General features: G+C 50.5%; 1 protein-coding gene across 1 annotated transcript; it reads right to left on the minus strand.

Annotated features, from left to right (window-relative positions):
- Positions 1–685: 685 nt before the first annotated feature.
- On the minus strand, positions 686–16,557 carry MB (myoglobin). Its single transcript, XM_055395776.2, has 5 exons — positions 16,496–16,557; positions 12,791–12,857; positions 11,345–11,447; positions 5,747–5,969; positions 686–1,375 (listed from the first exon to the last, which is right to left on the minus strand). The coding sequence occupies exons 3-5, from the start codon at positions 11,437–11,439 to the stop codon at positions 1,229–1,231; spliced, it is 465 nt and encodes a 154-aa protein (XP_055251751.1). The 5' UTR covers positions 11,440–11,447; positions 12,791–12,857; positions 16,496–16,557; the 3' UTR covers positions 686–1,228.
- Between the last annotated feature and the right edge of the window lie 2,706 nt (positions 16,558–19,263).

Consider the following 19,263-nt stretch of genomic DNA (forward strand, 5'->3'; position numbering starts at 1 on the left):
GCTTCCCACAGATGGTGCCCTGAGTCTTGAATGCTCTTCAAGCTTCTCTCAGCTTGGGTACCCGCATTGATCCAGACTACCAGACCCCTTTCTGCAGCCTGTTCCAGCCTGCTACCTGGCTGCCGCAGCCACAGGCCAAAGTTTTATTCTAGTTCCCTGCAGCGAAACTTACACATTCCACCCATGCGCTCGCTCAGCCTTTGTAGACAAGGACTGTGTCTCTTGGCCTGAGCTGGTAAGTTATTCTCCATGCTTCTGCCCTTTCTCTGTGGCCAGAAGGTCAGCCCTGCCACCGGCTGGCCGCCTAGTCGTCTCCTCAGCTGGAGTCCCTGCCAGCTTCCAGGCTGCACTTTAAACCGAGTTCTGCCACTTACTAGTGTCCTTGAGCATCTTTCCTAAGTTGTGGTAACCATGATGACCGTCTTCCCCTGAGTCTGCATCTTCTCTGGGCCCCCACACTTGCTCTAGGGCAGCGGTCCCCAGGGATCCGTCTCTTCCATGGACGGGTGTGAGGGGTGGAGGTGGGGGATAGGGGAATGATTTCGGGATGACTCAAGTGTATTACTTTCATTGTGCATTTTATTTCTATTATTATTACATCAGCTCCACCTCAGATCATCAGTTATTAGATCCCAGACATTAGGGACCACTGCTCTAAGGGATGAAAAACACCAGACAGAGACTGTGACGTGAGAAATCTTTTATTAAACCAGGTGTCACTCCCCCACCTGAGAAGGGACATTTATGTTGCAGACACCATGCCTCCATGCCTCCCTAGGGCTGGGTGTGGCTGTCCCACCCGGCCCACACTTCCTTCTCAGGGCAAGCCGACACTCTGCTGTCTTCAAGGGGCTAGGTGATGGGGTCAGAGAATTAGGCTGGAGTTTAGGTTGACAGCTTGGACTGGGGGTTTAAGGTGAGGGTAAAGGTGCAGGTCAGTTTAGAGGTTGGTAGGAACTGGTTTGGGATTGAGGTGACAGGAAAGTTGAGTTTGACCCAAACTCAGCCATCCACAGTCAAGCTTCTCCTGGTTTCCAAGTTGATGACCCTCCACTGAAAGCCCGGTCCCCAGGCCTCTCCCAAGGCTCCCTCCACCCCCAACCCAGCCACCTCCTCCACCCACCTCTCTAACCAAAGCACACACTCTGAAGCAAACCCTATAACTACTTGGGATTCAGTCCCGCCCGCCCTGCCCAGGTGGGTGGGGTGAGGGGCACGGGGGTGAGGCTTAGCCTTGGAAGCCCAGCACCTTGTACTGGGCAGCCATGTCGTTCCGGAACAGTTCCAGGGCCTTGCTCATGGCGCCCTGGGCGTCAGCACCGAAGTCTGAAGGATGCTTGGCATGTAGAACATGGATGATGGCGTCAGAGATGAACTGCGGGGACAGGAGCAGAGGGGTGCTGGTCACCGGCAGGACAAGCCTGGGGCCAGATGGGAATCAACCCCAGCCCCAGCTTTGCTTTACTGCAGGGCCATTTACTGAGCATGTATTATATATCAGGCCCACTTAATATATATCAGGCACACTTCTGAGTAGCCTCCATGGATTAACTCCTTTAATCCCCACAACCCATGAGACAAGTACAGATGGGATAATAGAGGCCCATCTTAATACAGAGGAGGAAAGGTCAGACCTTGGGCTTGTGGTCACAGTCACATGGCTTGGTAGGTTGGCTACCCCCACCCCAACCAGGGGCTTCCGAGGTGGCTCAGAGTAAAGAATCCACCTGCAATGCTGGAGATGCAAGAGACATGGGTTCAATCTCTGCGTTGGGAAAATCCCCTGGAGGAGAGCATGGCAACTCACTCCAGGATTCTTGCTTGGAGAATCCCATGGAAAGAGATGGGCTACAGTCCCTAGGGTCACAGAATTGGGCATGACTGAAGCGACTTAGCATGCACACACGCTACCCACCTCTACTATGTTCAGGATGTTTTATTGTTCAGTCGCTCGGTCCTGTCAGACTCTTTGCAACCCCATGGACAGCAGCACGCAAGGGTTCCCTGTCCTTCACTATCTCCCTACATGTTCTCATTCTCATATCCATTGAGTCAATGATGCCATCTAACCATCTCATCCTCTGTTGCCCCCTTCTCCTGCCCTCAATCTTTCCCAGCATCAGGATCTTTTCCCATGAGTTGGCTCTCCACATCAGATAGGCAAGGTATTGGAGGTTCAGCTCAGGACGAGGACCCAACCTATTACATGGTTTTAATCCAGGATTTTGCAATCAGAAAGTCTAGAAAATACTTCCATGTGTGTGGATTTAATTTTTGCATTTAATGACTTAGGATGGTGATCTCTTTCAGTAGCCTTTTGGAGGGATGGTGGGGGGAGGGTGGTCAGAACATCTTATTTTCTGTACCAAGCACGGAGCTGGTACTCAGAAGCGTTGGTGGAAGGGAAGGAGAGAGAGGAAGAGGAAAGGGACCAGGCCGATGCTCGGGCCCAAGACTGATAATATGTTACAGCAGCCTCACCGTCACTGTTGGCTCTACCATCCACATTGTCATGCCCAGAAAGATGGGCACAAACATCTCCACAGCACAGGGCTGCTTTAAGGGACTGAGCAACCTTATATAATAAGAAGCTACTTGCTTTTTCAACAGTTCAGAAAGATTTGATGCCAATTTCGGCTGTGGCCTGTGGACAAGGGGTGTCATTTTACAGAGACCCAGACAGAGGTCATGTTGCAAGTGGATGGGAGAGTTGGAATCTGAACCCAGGGGACTGTAGACAAACAACAGCCAGAGCCAGGGAGACAGAGGCCACCACTGGTGGGTTTGTTCATATTCTCCAGCATCCGGGGTACAAGTGGCCAAGAGCTGACGGGTGGGGGTGAGGGGAGCACGTGCAGGGGCAGCCTCAGAAGCGCAAATGTCAACACCTAGTAAACCCTGCTTGGCTCAGAAACCGGGACAGCGCCACAGACACCTACTGCTGGGCATCGAATGGGACATGTGTTTAATTCCCTTTTAATGTCATAAACATAAAGCCAAGTGAGGGGATGAGCTGACCTAGCGAGAACGTGGAGACCCAGGTTCCAGGCCCAGTTCCAGCCTGACCTCCACGGATGACCTCACATGTAAGACAGGGATCCTGACCCCACTGGGTCCCTCAATTCAGCCTTTACTGAGTCAACTTCTGAATCACTAATACTTAGAAAATTGTGGGCTGGGGCAGCTCGAAGACTGAGAAAAGACTTTAGCACCCAGCACCCTCTGGGGCCCCCTTGCTCACACGTGAGAAGGAGCAATTTCTCATGAAGAGCATAGACAAAGGTTCCACGGTGAGGGGATAGCAGACGTGGGGCACTGTCTTAATTTTTTGCAGTAGCTCAGACGGTAAAGCGTCTGCCTGCAATGCAGGAGACCTGGGTTTGATCCTGGGTCAGGAAGATCCCCTGGAGAAGGAAATGGCAACCCACTCCAGTACTCTTGCCTGGAAAATTCCATAGATGGAGAAGCCTGATGGGCTATAGTCCATGGGGTCGCAAAGACTCGGACATGATTGAGCGACTTCACCTCCACTTTCTTTTCAAACTTGTTTTAAGTAGACCTGGTTCTAGTCTGCTAGCTGGTAGTCCTATTCCTAGACCGCGTTGGTTTCTCTCTAAGCCTGTCTGCTCGTTGCTAGAGGCAGGATCCATCATTCAAGCTGGGTTGTGAGCCCCGGCCTGTCACTGGGGTTCAGATATGGAAGAAGCCAGGGTCTGACCTTGAGGAGCTCCTGTCCCAGCCAGGAGACAGCTGGGTAAAGAGATAAATTACAATACAGCTGGCAGGCGCCACGGCAGGGATGGAATAAATGCCTTTGCCGGGGAGGGCTGGCAGGTGGAGCAGCTGACTGCCTCGTGGGCCAGAACTGAAGAGGTGGCTTCTGAGCTGGGCCTTGGAGAATGAACAGGGATTTGCCGAGAGAAGATGGGGAGGCGAAACCACCACTTGTGCAGAATCCCAGGGGCAGGAACTGTTCCTCATGTCTGTGATGCTGAGATGGGCAGGCAGAATTGTTTGTGTGTGATGTGGGAGAGCAGGTGGGGCTTCCCCGGTGGCTCAGAGGGTGAAGAATCTGCTTACAATGCAGGAGACCTGGGTTCGAGATCCCCTGGAGGAGGGCGTGGCAACCCACTCCAGTATTCTTGCCTGGAGAATTCCACAGACAGAGGAGCCTGGACTGACAGGCTACAGTCCAGCGGGTCACAAAGAGACAGACACAACTGAGCAGCTAACAGTTTCAAAGTAACAGTTGGGAGAGAAGGTAGGGGAGCTGGATGGTGAGGCTGAAGATGATGGTGATGGTATTTGTTTATGGGAGACATTGTACCATCAGGAATTAAGAGCGTGAGTTCCAGAGTACCATAGATCAGACTGTATCTCTTGGCTTAGAAGCTGTGTGACCGGGGGCAGGCTACTCAACCTCTCTGAGCCTTCAGTTTCCAAATCAGTAAAATGGGGATGAGAAGAGTACCTGCCTGGGGAAGAGAATGCTATTTACCTGCCCAATGGCCATTTTCACCTTCTTCCTTGTAAGAGAACACTAGTTTGTATTTGGAGTGGCAATAGACTACATTTCCCAGCTTTCCACACAGATAGACGTGATCTCATGACTAACTTCTGGACAATGAGATGTAAATAATTGTTGGGTGAGATGCCTAGGGTTTCTCTAAAAAGAGGCTTTGTCTCTTCTTCCTGCTCTCTGTTTGGAATATGGACCAGAAAGCTGGAGCTCCAGCAGCTATCTTCGACCATGAGTCAACTTTGAGGGTAGACACCATATTTATGCCAAGGATGGCAACATAGAAAGAGCCTGTGTCCCCGGTACCTATGGGGCTTCCACACCAGCTCTGGGTTCCTGACCTCTGAACTTCTTTTGTGAGAAAAAAAGACGCTGAATGCAGTTCCTAAGCTCATGAGGGTAATCGTGAAAGTTCCATGTAGTGACCCAGGCAAACTGTTTCTTATAGCCCATCCTAACCAGAATTTATCATAACTAACCTTACCTTCACTGTTACACCAAACTGCCTGCGGCCCCCATCCTCAGGGATGATAGCCACAGGGCCCTTTGTCCCCCAGTTCTCTAGTTCTTCTTGCCACATCTCTCCTCCCACTGGGTCTAGACACAGGACTTGAAACTCAGACTGTCCCCAGCCCACCCAACTTTTCAGTCCACCACAGGAGATTCAAGCCAATTGCTTATGCCTCGGACACCTGAGGCGCCCTCTCTTCATCCGTAAAGATGCTGGAACTAATCATTCCCACCCACAATTAAGCCCCAGCTACTGAACTCCTGCCACAAGAGTCCTGTATATGTCTGACTTGCAGTGGCACAGAGTAGGAACTGGGTTTCTGGAGGAATAGAGAGCTAGTCTGAACCCTGGTTCTGCTGTTTGGTGCCTCTGTGACCGGGGCAAGCTGCTTAAACTCTCTGTGCGTCCGTTTCCTCCTCTGTCAGGAGGGTATGACAGTGGTGCCTCCCCGTGGACAGAATGCAAGCTGTGTACTTCCCAGCCACTTCTCCCTTGGTAACAAGATACTCATCTGGGGGAAAAATATGTTTACTCTCAATGACCCAGGAGGAAGGCCAAGTGGGTAGCAGCCCACTTTACAGATGAGAAAACTGGGGGATAAAGAGGAACAACACAGGTCACCCAGCAAGTTATAACTGAGCTGGGACTTGAACCCGAACCTCACACCTTCGAGGCCTCGCCTTCCATCCTCCCAGCCACCCGGCCCTGCCACTCACCTCCAGGTACTTGACAGGGATCTTGTGCTTGTTGGCGTGTGACTCGGCCAGGTGCTTCACCTCTGCCTCGTGGTGACCCTTCTTCTTCAGGATGCCCCCCAGGGCCGTGAGGACGGTGTTGCCATGCTTCTTCAGGTCCTCGGAGGCCTTCATCTCAGCCTCTGTCTTCAGGTGCTTGAACTTGTCGAATTTCTCCAGGGTCTCGGGATGACCTGTGAAGAGTCTGGGGGGTACAAGGAGGGCTTGAGTTAGACACAGGGGCCAGGAGGTGGCCAGACTCCAGTTCAAATCCGCAGCCTCCCAGTTGCTGAGAGACTTTGGGCAATTCACTTCACCCCTCTGTGCTTCAGTGTCCCCATCCAAGGAACGGGGATAACGAGTCCCACCTCATAGAAGTGTGAGGACTGAATTGAAAGAGATGGTACAGCTGAGGGCCACACAGGAAGTGTCCTATAAATGCTTGCTATTACTATTTTTAGCATCATCATCTGCTTCATTGATACTGTGAAGAGCTGGAAGGAAAAACATCTGCATGGTACCTGGCCTCACTCCCGTTTGCTCTAAGTTGTTGGGAGCAAAGATGACTAGATGGCGTCAGAGTGGAGCAGGGAGGAGCACGGGGGCTAAAGGATTTGTGGAGCATGTGCTGTGTGCCAGGCCTGTGCTAGGCTCTGCACTTGCACTTCCCTTTGGGAATGTGTTATCCCCATTTTACAAATGAGGGAACAGAGGCTGAGGAGTATGAGGTCCTAGCTCAATATCACATAGCCGGGGTGCAGACGAGCCAGACTGAAATCAGGTCTGAGTGACTCAAAATGAAGTCCATGCAGGGGACCATCTCTGCAGCTTTCTGCCCGAGGATCATCCTTTGGCCGCTTAAATACTTCCAGCTCCAGGAGGCTCACTACTCCCTGTGACAGCTTTTCTAGTCTGAACAGCTCTCAGGCTCAGAAAGCTCTTGCTTATTTTGCTCTGCCTCCCTGTTCTTCCCAGGCCCCTCACAGTACTGATGGTGAGACTCTCTTGTGGGATCCATCTGCCAAAGACCAGGTCCCCACTCCTGCCAGGGACCCAGTGAGCTGGCCGCAATGATCCGAGGAGTCACCTGTTGCCTTGGACTTCAGTCTTTCATTCTGCAAAAAGGTGGGGATCGGTTAAAGGGAGTCATACCTGCCACGGGGAGGAGGGAGAGATTTTCCCCATTTCACTCATGGGCAAAGGGAAGACTGCAGAGGTAGGTGACTTGTCTAGGGTCACATGTCTGGTCAGTAGCACAGCCCAGACACGAACCTACACAGATGGTTCCATAACTCATGCTCTCTCTTTTGTGTCGTACCCAGAGACCTCTGCCAGAGTGACCCTGTCTGCTGGGCTTTTCTTCCTCTTGTCCGACGGCTTCAGTTCCTTGAAAGCTTACTCTTTTGTGGTTTCCTGGCTCTGGAACACCCTTAAGCCTAACTGTGGACACACTCCAGTGTGCACAAGTATCTCACGGCACATACCCATAATCACACACACACACACACACAGGGCATAGCACAGGCAGGGAGCGCCCCTTTCCCCCAGAAGCGTGTCCCTTCTGCTTTCCCAGAACACCCAGCGCTGCCCATAGCCATGCTCAATGTCACTCCCTCATCTGGGGCCCCGGCCAAGCCTTCTACACCACTGACAGCTCATCTCCAGCACCTTTCACCCCAGGGTCCCTGATCTCCTGACTATTATTATCTGGCGACAATGATCCTTGAACTCCTGCCTGACAGATGCAAGACCCAGAACCCACAGGTGAAGGTCGGGACACTGGAGGGAGACTCTCTGGGGAAGAAAAGGACTGAGGACCTGGGACCCAAGGCCGCCAGGGATCTGAGACATCTTGGGAGACTCCCGGATGTCTGGGGAAGAGACTAAGCACTGAGAATTATGAAAGCTGAGTTCTGGCCCCAGTTCTGCCTCTGCTGTGCTCTAGGATGTTGAAAAAGTCACTCAGCTGCTCTGGGTCTTGGATCAACTATCTGTAAACCTAAAAGTTGATTTCTCAGCTTCCAAGTTCTAAGGCTTGACCCCTCCAACCCGGACCTCACCCTACACTCTTAGCACTTGTCAGCCAGAGAGGGAGCCCCGGATCTACCTTAACAGTGCAGAAAAACCTGGCTCCTGAATGCCCACCAGATCTTCCTTCCTACAGCTGCCTCCCTCCACTGTCCCCAAGGCCGGCAGCTGGGAGTCCCTGGGAAGCCACAGGAGACCCTACCTGGGTACTTGTGACAGTGGTAACTCAGAAGATGAGCAGATGGAAGGCCCTCACCCTGTGGAAATGGGTGGGCGAGCAGGTGGGGCATTTCTTCCAGTGTTTCAGAAGCACGCACTCGCCTTGTGCTTTCATCTTCAATCCTGTCGTCAACCTGCCTAGTTTATTACAGGTCAGTGGGAAAGGAGGCCAGTTCCCAGCTGTGCTCTGAGCTGAGACCCAACCAGACACCCACACGAAAGATGGAAGATGCTCCCAGGCCTGCATAAATTCTTCTCTGCTCTAGAACCCAAGAACCAGATGAGGGTGGGAACGCATTTCTAGTGTGCTAAGACTGTGGGCCGATGTGGCATAGGGTTCAAGAGTGGGCGTGCTGGTCCAGGCTGCTGGATTTGAACTCCAGCTTTGGGACTTCAGGCAAGTCACTTAACCTCTCTGTTAAACGTGGAGATTATAATAACGTCTACCTCATGAGGTTATTGTGAGGCTGAAATGAGTTAATATATATGAACACTTAACACAGGGTCTAGGGATCAGTGTGTAATGTATATACATATTTGCTGTCCTCATCGAAATCTCTAGGACATTATCACCATCACCATCATCATCTGCACCACCCTCACCAGCTCCGTCATCACCATCATCTCTTCCATCATCATCTCCATCATCCTCACCACCATCATCCTCATCACTAGGACTGGGAATCTTGGGTTCTGTCTGTAGCTGCCATTGGTTGACTGGGACCCTTGAGCCATGTTTCCTCCCAGTGACATGAGACATACTGATCACCAGCAGTGATTTCCCAATTTTTCATGGCCTCAAAATCGTTTGTCCAAATGTTAAAATAAATAAAGCAGAAAAGATCTGGGGAAAAGAAGGAAAGGCAGGGGCACAAAGCCCTCTTCAGCTGCTCTCCACCCTCCTAAAAACCTCCGTTTCCTGGAGCCAGACTCTGCAACCGACCTTCCAGCTATTATGTTCTAGGACATAATGATCATGTACTTGCAGTGAAGCCCTCAGAGTTTTATTAACAGACCGAACAGAATTGCTATCTGTCATAACCAGAGGAGTGGGAGAAATGACCTTTTCAAGAAGAGTAAGAAAGCCCAGGTTCGGCATCTGGAACAGAATCACAAGGTCATTTCTCACAGGGCACCCTGGGAGTCAGCATCCCCTTCTCCCTGTCCCTGGCCCCCAAACACCAAGAGGGCAGAAGCCAAGAGGGCAGAAGCCGTCGGCGTGGTTTCTGCATGTCTTCAGCTTAAGACGTGATGGGTCAGCAGTCTCCAGCATCACGTCTCGCCCCTGGCTCCTGGCCCCTGGCAGTTTTCTCTGATCCACCCTGGGAAGGGAGGGGCTGTTTCTCCCATGATACAATACCCCAAGTCTCCTTCCAGACCTCCAAGTCACTGACTTAGGGCTGACAGCCCCCAGATCACCTGGAAAGACTCCTGTTTGGCAAGCTGGTCTCCCACCAAGCTACCCTGCCTCCTCTCCAAAAGCAAAGCAGGATCAAGGACTCAAAGAATGCCAAGGCATGAGGGTGGGCGGATCTCAGAGACCATGAAGGCAATCCCTCCACTCAACAAATAGGGAAATGGGACCCAGAGAGGATTAGTGACTTGTCCAAGGTCACACAGCAAGGGGAGAGCTGAGGAATTGATGTCTACTTTGGACAGTCTTCTGTCCAATCAAATGGGACCTGTTGCAGTGCCAGGAGCCAACGGACAGAGACGTAAGAGGAGAAAGACACAGAGAAAAACCCCAAGATGCCAGTTAGATTCAACAGGGAGCTTGACCATCCTTTCTCATGTGTTTTTGGCGTGGGTCACTAAGGGCTGAAACTCCAGGTAATAGCGCTTATGGCTTACGTCTGGGTCATTCTTCCAGACACGGGAGCTGGAAATGAGTGAAGCTTGAGGGAGGCTGAAAGGGTGTCTAAATGGGAGAGGAAAACCTGCTCTGACTCATAAAGAAGGAGAAATTCATCTATAAAGTGTGAAGGACAATCCATTCACTCATGGCAACCAGGGCCCACCTTTTCCCAGGTGCAGAAATGTCGATATACGCTTTTGACTCGCGCTGCCCAGAGCATGAGAAAGGACCAGGAGGAGAAGGGAGTCTATCACCACTTGGGGAAGAAAGCAATGGGAACATGAGGTTCTATTTCTGAACCACAAGCCATCCTCTGCTTACAAACCTCAGAATTTCTTTTTTTTTGGGGGGGGAGGTATTTCTTTATTCAGGAATCCCTTGTTAAAGAAGGCAAGATGTGCTTGGAGATTATTCTGAGCCTTCAAAAAACATACCCAACATCAAAAGTCAAGATTAGGGACTTCTGTGGTAGCACAATGGATAAGAATCTGCTGGCCAATGCAGGAGACATGGGTTGGATCCCTGGTCTGGAAAGATTCCATATACCACGGAGCAACTAAGCCCAGCCGCCACAACTACTGAGCCCATGCTCTAGAGCCCTAGAGCCTCAACTACAGAGCCTGCATTCCTGCACCTAGAGCCTGTGTTCCCCAACAAGAGAAACCATTGCAATGAGAAGCCCATGCATGGCAATGAAGAGTAGCCCCTGCTCACCACAACTAGAGAAAGCAACAAAGACTCAACACAGCTAAAAAAATAATTATTATTAATAGTAATAATAATAGTAATTATTATTATTATACTTTAAAGGGCCCAATTCTAAGCTTTATCTCCAAGAGTTACTGACATCTTTTGGAACTCACTGAATGCCAGGAATTATGCTGGGTCCCTCAGATGCAGCATCTTATTTAATTCTTACTTCTACTGTATAATGTAGATATTAGGGTTCCCCCCTCTATTTTATAGGAGGAAAAACTGAGGCTCAGAGAAAGCTTTCCCAAAGGTCACACAACATCTCGGTGGCAGAGCCAGGTGTAGAAAAACTACACATCTCATCTTGAAGGCTGTGTCTTAATCCTTGACATTTTACAGACTTTAATGAACTTGTGACTCTGGGGTCATCCTTTCCTTTATAGGTCCTTTGTGTCCTCATCCATTAGGTGAGGTGAGAAAGACCTCTCAGACCCTTCTTGTTAATTCTAGCTATAATTTTAGGATTCCTCCTGGTGGGCTCTAAGCATCAAGGATTTGATCATCAAAGCTCCTCCCAGCTGCTAGCACAGGTGTGAAATGAATCTGCTTTCCTGATTCCAACCTCTGACACACAAAAGCAAAGGAGAACCACATAGGGAGTTTAACAAAGTTAATTAACAGAGCAGCCAACTGGTCAACCCCGGGGCAAACGTTCCACCTTGCAGGCAAACATTCTTGACCTTGAGGAAGGAGGTGATGGGGGCAGTGGGATCTCTTCCTTTTACCTGATGAGGACCTCCTGCCCATGGCCTGCGACATCAGCCTCCACCTTCCCCCAGGCATTCAGCACCAACTGCCATTCCCCGTCGCTGAGCCCCATGGCACAGTCTGAAGAAGAGAAAAAGAACAAGGGCGGACTGACTGGGTGTCCTGTCTCCGACAGCTGGGGTTTGAGGCTGCCTGGCCCCAAAGGGATTTTATACCTTCCCAAATGCTTGACAGGAATCACTTGACAGCTCATTCACTCTCTCTCTCCCCCCTCACCACCCCCCTCTCTCATGTAGGGGTCTAATCTTTTCCTTTCTCTAGCCCTCACATGGAAGCTATTTTGAGGCAGGTGCCATTGTGGGGAGGTAGGCCAACTCAGGTCACGGGTGTGGTGGTGGTGGGGTTGTGTGTGCGGGAAGAGTGGGGAGGAGGTTGGGCCACTGTCTGGACTCTCAGAGGCCAACAGAAAGGGCACAGCTAAGGCCGATGCCAGTGGCCTGAAACCCAACTCCCCCTGCTGTCAGCTATCCCAAGGGGACCTGTCCTGTTTCTAAGCCCCGGGCAGCAGGCACCCTGGCTTGGCCCTGGGACTGTCCTGGCCTTAGCAGTCTCTTTGTCCACCTTCTAGAAGCCCACTTTGCCAGAATGCCTCTCACTCTTCAGAGTGGTGGGAAGGAACCTTGATGATTTCCTGCTTATAACTGGTTGAACCCAGGCAGATCTATAGCCTCTTGAGCCTGAATTTTCCAGCTCCACCCAGAAAGCTCAAATATTGCACAGATATTTTCCTCTGAAAAATTTTGCTACCCCCTCAAGGCACAATTAACTGCCTGCCCTTTCCATTTTTCATATGTGTTCCTGTCACACTGCTTACCTCATTGCATCATATTTCTTTGTATCCACACTGGCTCCTCCATTAGTACCCTAGCACCCAATACTCAGAGACTCTGCCAGGTGCCAGGCTCTACTCACTTTACATTTGGTAACTTGTTTAGTCTCCCAACATCCCTATATGATAAATATAGACATTGCCCCCATCTCGTGGAGGGAAAGTTAAGGAGATGTGCCACGGTCACACAGATAGTTGATGGAAGAGCTGGCTTTTGAACCAAGAAGTCAGGCCCCTGAATCCATGCTCCCAAACACGTTACTTTGGTTATCATGTGCAGGAGCTTTGTTTCCTTTATCTATGTATTTCCTGGGCCTTGCACAGTGCTGCATACCAAGTTGAACTGAATAAATGTTCACTGAATTAAAAGGTGGATGGCCTTCCCAGGAAGGCAAGAGAATGATCAACCTTTAGTTTTCATTCATCCATCTTCCCATCCATCCATCATCATCCATTCACCCACCCATCAACCCCTCTATCCGCTCACCCACCATCCATCCATCTGTCCATCATCCATCCATCCATCTATCCACCATTCCGCAATCCATCCAACAAACAGTTATAAGGTACCTACTGTGTGTCAGAAACTGCTACATGCTGAGGACACAAACCAGATAAAACACATCCTGGTGTTCAATCTCCTAGGGGAGAGAGGTAAGTAAGAGGAATAACATTACAGTTCAGTTTACATAGCGCTATGATCAGGGTCAACTCAGAACTTTACAGTTTACAAAGTGCCTCCTTGGGCAGGATTAATCTAGTCTTCCCAATGCCCCAGCAAGGTAGAAAGCATCATCCCGTTTTATAGCTGTGGACTATGAGACTCAGCAAGGATAAACGTCAGGTGTCCTGGTCACCCTGGGACTGTATTGGACCTGTCAGTTATGACTGCCCTACATACACAGCTCTTTCTAAAGATAACTGCCCTGCCCCAGCCCCTGAGGTCATGTCCTCTCCCAAATCCTGAGGCTAGTCACAGCTGATTGAACCAAGGCTGGGACCTAATTAGAGGCAGCCAATGGCATGGCTCTGTCAAATAGCCAGTGTCTATTAACTACACCAATCAGATCCCCTTTTTAAAATATGAACAGGGATGATTGATAAGAATTGACTAGGTGGTAGGAAATGCTAGGTGAAAGGGTTCCATGCCTAGCACCAAGTAAGACCCGCAAACTCAGAGCTTCCCCAGAACAACCTTGGGTCTCCATTCTGATTCTGGTAAAGACTTCTCCCATTTCAATTCGAGGATGACCATCACACTTCCTGTGTGACCTCTCGTGTATCATTGAGTGATCCCTATAGATACTGAGTCAGCGGACTCCTAACAACCAAAGAGACCAGAAGCACACAGGCCTCTTCTTGACAATGTGCTCCTGAAACCATGCGTGAGGTTCCATGTTAACCCAGGACACTGAGTTGGTGTATCTCCAGAAGTCATTCAGCTTTCACAGTGAAAGGGTCAGTTCTAAAATGAGTAACTAAGGGACTACCCTGGTGGTCAGGAGGTAAAGAATCTGCCTTCCAATGCTAGGGACGTGGGTTTGATCCCTGGTCAAGGAAGTAAGATCCCACATGCCCAGTAAGCCCAAGTGCTGCCACCAGAGAGCCTGCACACTGAGACCACTGAGTCCATGCAGGCTGCAACCAGAGCCTGGGGGCCACACAAGAGAAGCCCACGCACCACAACACAGACTCCACTGAGCATTTGTTCATTTGTCCATTCCCCATCCTGCTACCGAGGGCCGACTCTGTGCCAGGCTCAGGATCAAAGAGAAAAGCCACTTTGAGAGAGTTTGCTGAGGTCTCAGCTCCTAGTTCTGGCTCCTTGCTGGAGGGTGAGCCCATCAGTTTGGGAGGGAAGTGCAGAAGAAGGAGCAGAGCAGAGAGCAGAAGCAGCAGCGAGCTGCCCCCAGTCTGGACCAACCCCTGGGACCCATTGGAGACACCCTTGAAAGAATCAGCGTCACTGGTTCTGATTTAAATCCCCAGCCCTGGCAATGCCACTTGCAAAACCCTTCCACTCGGTGCCCTCTTGAGAACCTCTGCACATCCCTGAGGGGCTGGCAGAGCGGGGTTCATTGTTATCCCACATGGCTGTTCGGAATTTGGAAGCCTTGTGCACCTGCCCGAAGCTGGTAAGCAGCAGAGCTGGAACCAACAGGACAATCCACAGCCCTTGTCCCATCTCCAGCCTCCGGAGTTTTCCGAGGACGGCCTGAGTACTTAAAATCTCATCAACTTGTTACCAGCACTAAAGTGTTTAATATGAAGCTGTCACCCCCTTAGCAGGCACCCTCATTAACTGGCAAGTTCATGGAAACCCATGGCTTTGAAGTTGATGAACCTTTTAAGTTTTACCTTTTAAGTTAATAGGAGGGCCCAACATCTGTTTGTACTTACACAGCTCTACAACAGAACTGGCGGTACCTAGCAGTTGCTATCGGAGAAGGCAATGGCGACCCACTCCAGTATTCTTGCCTAGAAAATCCCATGGACGGCGGAGCCTGGTAGGCTGCAGTCCATGGGGTCGCTAAGGGTAGGACACGACTAAGCAACTTCACTTTCACTTTTAACTTTCACACACTGGAGGAGGAAATGGCAACCCACTCCAGTGTTCTTGCCTGGAGAATCCCAGGGACGGGGGAGCCTGGTGGGCTGCTGTCTATGGGGTCACACAGAGTCGGACACGACTGAAGTGACTTAGCAGCAGCAGCAGCAGCAGTTGCTATGGCTACCTGCAGCTGCCAGCTTTGTTTGGGGGCTATAATTATCCCTGTGACAGCCTTCTAATAGCCGGGGCAGGGAAACTGGAAAGGCACAGAATAGGAAAGCCAGGCTGCCTCTGCGTGCAAAGTTTTCTGCAGCCTTACACACTCATGTATGCACACACACAGGTGAGTTAGTCTGACACCCAGTGGGGCAGAACTAGATCCCACGGAGGGAGACCTGCCTCTTCCTCTTCTTCCGTTTCATATCACGGAATCCTTTGAATGGGAAAATCTGAAACATAGAATCATCCTCAAGTCTTCAAATTTTGGGCACTTGAGATCCTAGAATTAGAGTTCTAGAGGGCCAGAGTCTTCAACTTTCACCACTCTGAAAATCTGGGTTCTACATCCCAGGGTCGGAAAACTAAAGAAAGAGAAATCTAGAATCGTAGGGACATAGGATCTTGAAACTTACAGAGGCCTAGATGGTATCAAAGTTCCCACTAAATCAGCGGTCCCTAACTTTCTTGGCACCAGGGACTGGTTTCGTGAAAGACAATTTTTCCATGGACCGGGGGTGGGGGGGTGGTTTGAGGATAATTCAAGTGCATTACATTCATTGCGTAATTTATTTCTATTGTTATTACATCAGCTCCACCTCAGATCATTGGGCATTAGATCCCAGAGGTTGGGGGACCCCTGCACTAAATGCAGGAATTTTCCCTACAGATCATAATCTGCTTGAATACTTCTAGCAGCAGTGAACTCACTTTCTAAAAACCAAAGTATGCCTTCTTGTCAAGCTCACTCCCTTGTCCTGGCTCCTTGGGAACGTCGAGAACCAGCTGAAAGAAGTTTCAGGCTCACCGAAGATTTTTCTTGTCCAGACTGCACATCCCCAAGGCTTTTTAACTGAAAGTCCTCTGCTGGCAGGGTAAGCCAGGAGCCTGTCTAGTCACAAAAGGCCGTTCTCCACCTAGCTCCCCGTGACTCCCACCTCTCCTCACTTACATACTCAGAACTCTCTAGCAAGGGGCTTCCAGCTCCCCCTGCACAAGTTTGGGGCCCAGGTGACTGTGTGCACCAAACTCTTTCTTTCAAAGGTGACCTGGGAATTCATGAACCCTTGTGCAGCTAACAACTCACACCCCGTCCCCTGCCCCCCGCGGCCCCGCCCCAGTGAATCTGGGGGAGGGAAGAGGTGTTACACTTTAAGACTCCACCGTGGGGAACCAAAGATGGCAAGAAAGAACATTTTGGATCTTCAAAGCTGTAGGTCCCCTCAACCTTGGCCACCCCCCTTCCTCCTCCACCTCCTCCTCCTCCCCGAAGCCGCCCCTTTGGAGGCCAGCCCAGGCAGCGCCTCCCACCCACTCCCAGCTCAGCTTGCTCCTTCCTGGCAGAGTCTGCCTCCCGGACCAGCGCCAGACGAGACTAGAGCAGGGCTGGGGCCTGGAGCCTGGAGGATCTGCTGAGGTCATGCATGAGGTTAAGGAACCCCCCTAAAGCTGGCCCCAGACCCCCTGGGGCCCGCCCTCCTCCCAGCCCCCACCAGCAGCCCTTGCACTGACCACGTCTCCCCTTCTGTCCAGCTGTCCTCTGGAGCCTTCAGCCAAGCGGGCTGGGGGCGGGGAGAGGTGTCTTATAGCAGCTGGGGAGAGGCACAGGGAACTAAAAATATAGTTTATATGGCAAGGCTCCTCCCTCCTCTCCCTGGAGGCCCAGAGGGGCTTATTGGAGGAGGGCTGGCAGGGACACCAGAGCCCAATATCCCAGTCGACAGGTGTAGCCCAGGGACACCTGACTTCCTTCCCGCCCTCACCCTACACCCCCAGCCTCTGAGGCTTAGAGTCACCCCCCAGCCCCTCCTCCTACCTGTCATCTGTAGGAGTCCAGCACCACCCCCATGCTGCCCCTCCCTCTGTCCTGGTGGATCTCACAGAAATAGCTCCCCCTCCAAGAATCCCCCCTCATCATTACACCCCTTTCCCAGCAGATGTGCCCTCTTCCTCCCCAGCTTGGGCTCCAACATGGATGCAGCCTTCTCGGCTCTCTCTGCTTTGGGGTGCAGCACCCCATTTCTACTCTGTGAGCTTCTTCACAGGTAGGGATGTAAAAGCTACAGACACACTGCCCTTAAGACCCCTCCCAGGAGCCCTTTCCAATAGACACGTAAGAAAAAGAAATGGAAGCAGAGTTGCTTTCCAGCGTTTCAGGACAGACACTTTTATAAGCGCCACTCTTCACAAGGGGAGACTGAGGCCCAGGGAGGTTAAGTTGCCCAAGGTCACAGGGCTAGGAAATGGGCCAAGCATGAAATTCAAAACTGGGCAGTCTGGTTTCAGAATTTGTGCTTCACAGATAGGAACTGGTCTAACCTGGGATTCTGCAAGCCCCTAGCAAAGGGCCAGGTCGATAAACTCTGAATTGTTTTATTGAACTGAGTCCATCCAAGTTCCTGGAGGTGAAGGCAGACAGTGCCCTGGGAGGCTAACAATCAGGAGACCCTGCTGCCATCTAGTGGCGGTGAGGAGAAAAGCCTCCATCCCCGGCTCCGCCCCGCTCACTGCGTTCTTTTGTTGCCGTAGCTAGCCAGACGGGATCTTTTTCCATCTTCACTTTCATGGCACCCACAAAGACTGGCTTTCCACGTTATTTAAATAGGCCATGGTCCTTGCTCTCAAGGACCTCAAAGTTGGGTAGAGGAAACATCCCAGGGGGATTAGAAATACAACAGAGATTTGAACAAAGAGTTGCAGGCAAGTGAGAAGGTAGCCCCCCAGGTCCACATGGAGAAGACCTGTTGGCAGAGGTGACAGCTGGACTGGATCTAAACGTATAAGGGAACTCCTGCAGGGTTTCCTAAGCGGAAATAATGAACTGTGTATGCAAAAGCCCAAGGGGTTCAGAGGAAAGAGTTTCAGAGGAAAGGAGTGCTATGGGGGTGGGAGCTGTAAGACCCCTCCCTGCCAAGGTCCTCCTGCACCAAAACAGGAGGTTTTGAATAGGGGACTTAGAACTGACATTCCAGTTCCACAAAGACTCGTGCTCACTGAGTGCCAGGTTCTGCGCTGCACCCCAAGGAGACCAGGGTGAGCATCAATCCTCCCTGAGCTTTCGAGGGAATGGGAGGAAGGCATGTGTAAACAGATGATGACAGCACTGTGTGACAGGGGCAGAAACAGAGGCAGGTCAGCATAGGAGTAAAGACTTTGGAATCAGACACCCGGATTCGAGGCTTGGCTCCATCAGGTATTGTGTCTGTGATCTGGGGGCGGTTTCATCACTTTTCAGGAATTTTGTTTTTGTATCTGTAAAATGGGAACTTTGAAAATAATTACCTATCTCAAATGTCATCATGAGGATTAAAAGAAGAGTGCATGTGTAGGATTCAGGGTAGTGCCTGGCACACAGTAAGTGCTCAATAAATGCTCCCTGTGAAGTAAGATGCAAAGGAATCACAAAGGAGGAAATTACTAATTCCATCAAGGAGCATACAGCAGAGAAGGTGATGTCTAGGTAGGAATGTGAAAGATCAACAGGGGTTGGAGCAAAGTGAGGAGAATATTCCAAGCACAAGGACTGAAATATTCAAGGACACGGAAGTTTTGGTTGTGGGTGGCAGAAAATTCAAAGAAACATGGCTTTAACAAGAGCATATTCATTGCTCTTTCATATAGAAGTCCAGAGGTAGTGGTCCAGGGTTGGTAGGGCACACAGCATGTCAGGAACCCAGCCTCAGTCTACTTTAGTAGCTCTGTCATATTACACACATGGTCTCCACCTCCTGATCCAAAATGGCTGCTTGAGTCCAGTCATCATATCATCATTCCAACCAGCAGGAAGTCAAAAAAAGTGAAGACGCTTGTGTCCCCTCCCTTTAGGGACACTTCCTGGAAGTTGTGATCAATACTTCCTCTCCTTAAACATCACATGGTCACACTTCTCTGTAAGGGAAGCTGGCCATAACCCCAGATAAAAACTGGAAAGTCTTTTACTTAGGAAAAAGGGGGAAATGTAAACTGGATGAAAACTAGACATTTCTGCCATAGGAGTTGTAAAGAACATGTAAAGATACAGAAAACTAAAAATATTTTGGTGTTTTTATGGTGGAAAAATTGATGGAACAAGTGATGAAAGATGCAGCCTAAGAAATAAACAGAAGCTGAAGAAGGGTTTTGAGCATGGGAGGACCATGGTCTGATTTCATGCATTGGAAACACCACACTAGTTGCATGGGGATAATGTAAGGGGTGGGGGAGGTGGAGGCGGGAGATATTTCTTCCCAACATTTCATTCTGAAAGTTCCCATGAAGCTAAGTTCAAAATGCATAAAGGA

Source organism: Moschus berezovskii, chromosome 6, assembly GCF_049115385.1.
Source record: "Moschus berezovskii isolate FMDL1 chromosome 6, NW_MosBer_1.0, whole genome shotgun sequence".
NCBI lineage: Eukaryota > Metazoa > Chordata > Mammalia > Artiodactyla > Moschidae > Moschus > Moschus berezovskii.